The 3,837-nt window shown below is 44.4% G+C and overlaps 1 protein-coding gene across 1 annotated transcript; it reads left to right on the top strand.

Annotated features, from left to right (window-relative positions):
• The first annotated feature begins 391 nt into the window (after positions 1-391).
• LOC123084273 (uncharacterized) lies at positions 392-2,013 on the top strand. The gene is made up of 3 exons (XM_044505964.1): positions 392-475; positions 627-773; positions 1,363-2,013. The coding sequence occupies exons 1-3, from the start codon at positions 392-394 to the stop codon at positions 2,011-2,013; spliced, it is 882 nt and encodes a 293-aa protein (XP_044361899.1).
• The last annotated feature ends 1,824 nt before the right edge of the window (positions 2,014-3,837 follow it).

Here is a 3,837-nt window from a genome sequence, read left to right as displayed (position 1 = left end):
TAAAGAATGATTTGGTGCAATGTATTGGAGTAAATTGCACAGAAGTACCACAATTGGGGCATTGGAAGCAGATTGGTACCAAGATTGGTAATTTTTACATGTCAGTACCAAGATTGGGGCGAGCCGTTGCAAAAAAGACTAAAAGTGTGTTTTATACGTATTGACAGAAAAGCTGACCGGTTGGGCCCGCCCGTCAGGCGACACGCTGGCCAGTGCGCGCTGACTGGGCGCTGACTGGGACGAGGCCGGCTCCCGTTTAGGGCGCGGCTGGTGCGGTCGAGCCACACCCCCGCTCACTCCCCCCGCTCTGCTCTGCTTTCTTCTTCCATCTCTCTGCCTCGCCGCCGGCTGCGCCCGCCCCCGCCGGACGCCACACGACGCTGCCGCAGCCATGGTTTTTGAAGACGAGAGCAGCGACGAGAACTCAAGCCTCCCGTACATGCACTCCGAAACCTCCACCGATGGGCTCAATCAGGTCAGTTACTCCATTGGAGCTAGGGTTAGGGCTAGGTTTAGGAAAATTTTGGGATTTTTCTGTCTAGGTGGTCTTTGCTGTGAGGATTTCGTTTGATTTGCTTTGTCCTCGTCCTCTGCACATGATGCTAACTTGGATTTTGCTTGGGCAGGTGCCTTTCTCTCTTCAGGACCCGGATTACAATGGTCTTGAGCTAGATCTGATAGTGCTGTGCGAGAAGCATGGGAAGCCATCAGAGAGGCTTGTTGCATTTGAAGGAACAATGACTGGGAGAAGGTTCTTAGCATGTGCAGAGCCGGTAATTTTCTTGCCTTATTGATTATGCACAGGATATGTTCATTGGAAGTCACATAGTCTTGTTTGCCAATTGTTATTCAGTTATGTGATTGGTAATTTTGTTAGTCATATATGTCATACTGTAGTGCTCATTGTAGGAATGGTGAATATTATGGTCAGTAGAGTGCATTTAGGCTAAATATAGGCTCAAGCATGCTCTGTTGTGTGCACATGAATGCTCTGTTGTATGCAATGTTGCTTAGTACTCACATTAGCCATTAGCTGATGTGTGACTCTTAATAAGTAACTGTTGCTTACTGCTGATAGTAGGTACTGTCATTAGCTAGTTTGTTCCTGCAGGCTAATGTAGTGTATTTAGCTAGGCTAATGTAGGATTCCATTATATTAATGGCCAATTGTAAGTTGGTTATTATGCAAAGTTGAATGTAGTGTTACTCTGCTAATTATATACTGATCACCCTCTTGCTTAGCACATGGATGTGCAAATTCAGTGTTGGTCAGTACCAACATTAGCTACTGGCATGAACTAACTGTTGCTTACTACTATTAGTAGTTGTATTGTACTAAATTTTGCCTTGTTATTTTTCCAGGAAGGTCAGAATTGTGGGTTTGTTCAGTGGGTTGATGAGCAGTGGCCCCCAACAATGGAGAATGCATTGCTGAAGCTTTGGTCAATGGTTGAAGAGAGCAAGTCTGCTAGGGTGGATGATAATCTTCAAAGTTCTTTAACTATTCACCATTTGACAGAAGAAAATAAGAAGCTGGATGCACAATATGACAAGTTAGTGAAAGATGTGCATCAACTTGTGGACTTTCAGCAGGATAGGGTTGTGGATTTCAGTTATCTGCAGTCAGCTGTCACATATCAGCACCAATGCAGAGCTGAATTGGTGGCTGGTATGAATGCAAAAATGGCAAAGAAAGATGCAGCTCTAGAGAAGCTTCAACAGAAGTTTGAAATCCTGTGCAACCTGACAAGTGCTCAAGCAACTGCCATCCAAAACCTCAAGTTGAAGAAGATGAAAGAGAAGCAATTGAGGATTGAGGCTCAAGAGAATTTGGAGCTGAAGAATGCAGAGTTCACAAAGTTTGAGGAGAAGCTCACCCAAGAGAAGCTAGAGTTGAAGTTCCAGGTTGCTGATCTGCTGAAGCTTAAGGAAAACCATAAAGAAGAGCTCATGAAGGCAGAGGAGAAGCTGAAGGAGAAGATCAAGGGGATCCAGGCCATCTTGGAGAACTGAACAAGATGAATTAAGATTAGTGGGCATTGCAGACCTTTTGGGAAGGATGGCTGTGCAATGGCCTAGTAACTTAGAATTATGGTAGTGTAATGTATGGTTCTAGAACTAATTGTGAACTCTGGCTGTTTATGTACCTACTAATATGCTATTCATCCTTTTGTGAGAAAAGGATGGATTGTGCATTTGAACTCCACTATGTAATGTGAACAATGGTTGTGTATTCCTATAATGTGTTGAACTCCAGTTAGTATCATTTGCTTATGTTAGACTGAAAATGATGGTTAAATGCATTTGAGGAATAGTTACATATGTTAGAGTGATGCTTAAATGCTTAAATGCATTTGCAAAAGGAATAGTTTTAGGTGGTTCCGTCGACCCCGAGACACCCTAGACCCTAGTTGATGGCTTTAGGTGGTTCCGTCGACCCCGAGCCACCAAAACCCAAAATGATGGCTTTAGGTGGTTCCGTCGACCCCGAGACACCCTAGACCCTAGTTGATGGCTTTAGGTGGTTCCGTCGACCCCGAGCCACCAAAACATAGACAACATAAAAAGGACCATTTTGAGCATAGACAACATATCAATAATAAAAAGAACCATTTTTATCATAACAACATATCAATCATAAAAAGAACCATCCAAGCTTGCATAATCAATAACTCCAGCATATCAAGATAGTCCATTCCAGGCATTCACTCATAAGTTGCATCCACATCAACAAAAGCCATATATGGCATTGATTCTTAAAGTACACCACCAAAGCAAAGATGACATTGTACACCACCACATGAAGTATCTAGTTACCACTTGCATAGAAGTACCTCCCCCATCCAGTATGTCTACCACCAGCACCTCTCCCAGCAACAGATGTGGAGGGAGCAGTAGATGTGGAGGGACCAGATTGTCTTGGGGCAGAGAATGCACCTCTCCCTCTCCCAACACCTCTTGCAGCACCTGGTGCAGCACCTCTCACAGCACCTCTTCCAGCAGCTTGAGCTGCTGCAGCACCTCTCCTAGCTCCTCTCCCAGCTCCTCTCCCAGTTGTTGGTGTTGTTGTAGGAGCTGCATGAGAGGTTGTTGTTGCTGGTGTAGTAGCAGCACCACCACCATTGGAATTCCTTGCAAGAGGCTTGCATAAACAAGAAGGAAAATGAGTAAGTACTTAAAAAAATGGAATGTACAAGAAGGAAAACCACTTATAAGAGGATTACCACATGTTTGTTCTTCCTCAAAGCCAGCTCAGGCTTCAACTGCTTGAGGCAGCTTGTGTACCTATGTCCTTGCAGTCCACAATTGCCACATGTTATAGTCCCCATTCTTGATGTGTCCTTAGGCTTTGGAACTTCAAATTTCCCCTTGATCCTCTTCTCTTTCTTTCTTCCTCTCTTCACTTTAAATGCAGGTGGGTCAATGTCTGGACCAGGGGTCTTTGTCCAGTCATGCTCACCAGGAACTGGATAGATCATTGGTTCATAAGCTGCCACATAAAATTCTTTCTTGAAGAACTTGCTGACATAATCCTCTGGTTTTCTTTTGCCCTTGTTGATTGCTGAGATGGCATGGTTACATGGGATGCCACTGAGGTCCCATTTTCTGCACCCACATGTGTGCACTTGCAAGTCAACAGCATGGGTTTGCTGCCCACTTGTAACCTGCCACAAGTTCACACCAGCTTGAATTGGTTTGCAATATTTGGCCCTCTCCTTCTCAACCTCTAGCTTCTCACTATAATGGGGTGTTATGTCCCATCTAGCTGTCTTTGCACTCTCCCTATTCCTATGCCACCTCATCATCTGTTTATCCTTTATTCCATCACACATTGTC

This window comes from Triticum aestivum, chromosome 4A (assembly GCF_018294505.1).
Source record: "Triticum aestivum cultivar Chinese Spring chromosome 4A, IWGSC CS RefSeq v2.1, whole genome shotgun sequence".
In the NCBI taxonomy this organism is placed as follows: domain Eukaryota; kingdom Viridiplantae; phylum Streptophyta; class Magnoliopsida; order Poales; family Poaceae; genus Triticum; species Triticum aestivum.
This window is presented reverse-complemented; position numbering and strand designations above follow the sequence as displayed.

Excerpts from the sequence above, each read along its gene's own strand:
- LOC123084273 (XM_044505964.1), top strand. The coding sequence starts at position 392 with ATGGTTTTTGAAGACGAGAGCAGCGACGAGAACTCAAGCCTCCCGTAC. Across the intron at positions 476-626 it reads CCACCGATGGGCTCAATCAG|GTGCCTTTCTCTCTTCAGGA; the intron begins GTCAGTTACTCC and ends TTGCTTGGGCAG. Across the intron at positions 774-1,362 it reads TCTTAGCATGTGCAGAGCCG|GAAGGTCAGAATTGTGGGTT; the intron begins GTAATTTTCTTG and ends TTATTTTTCCAG.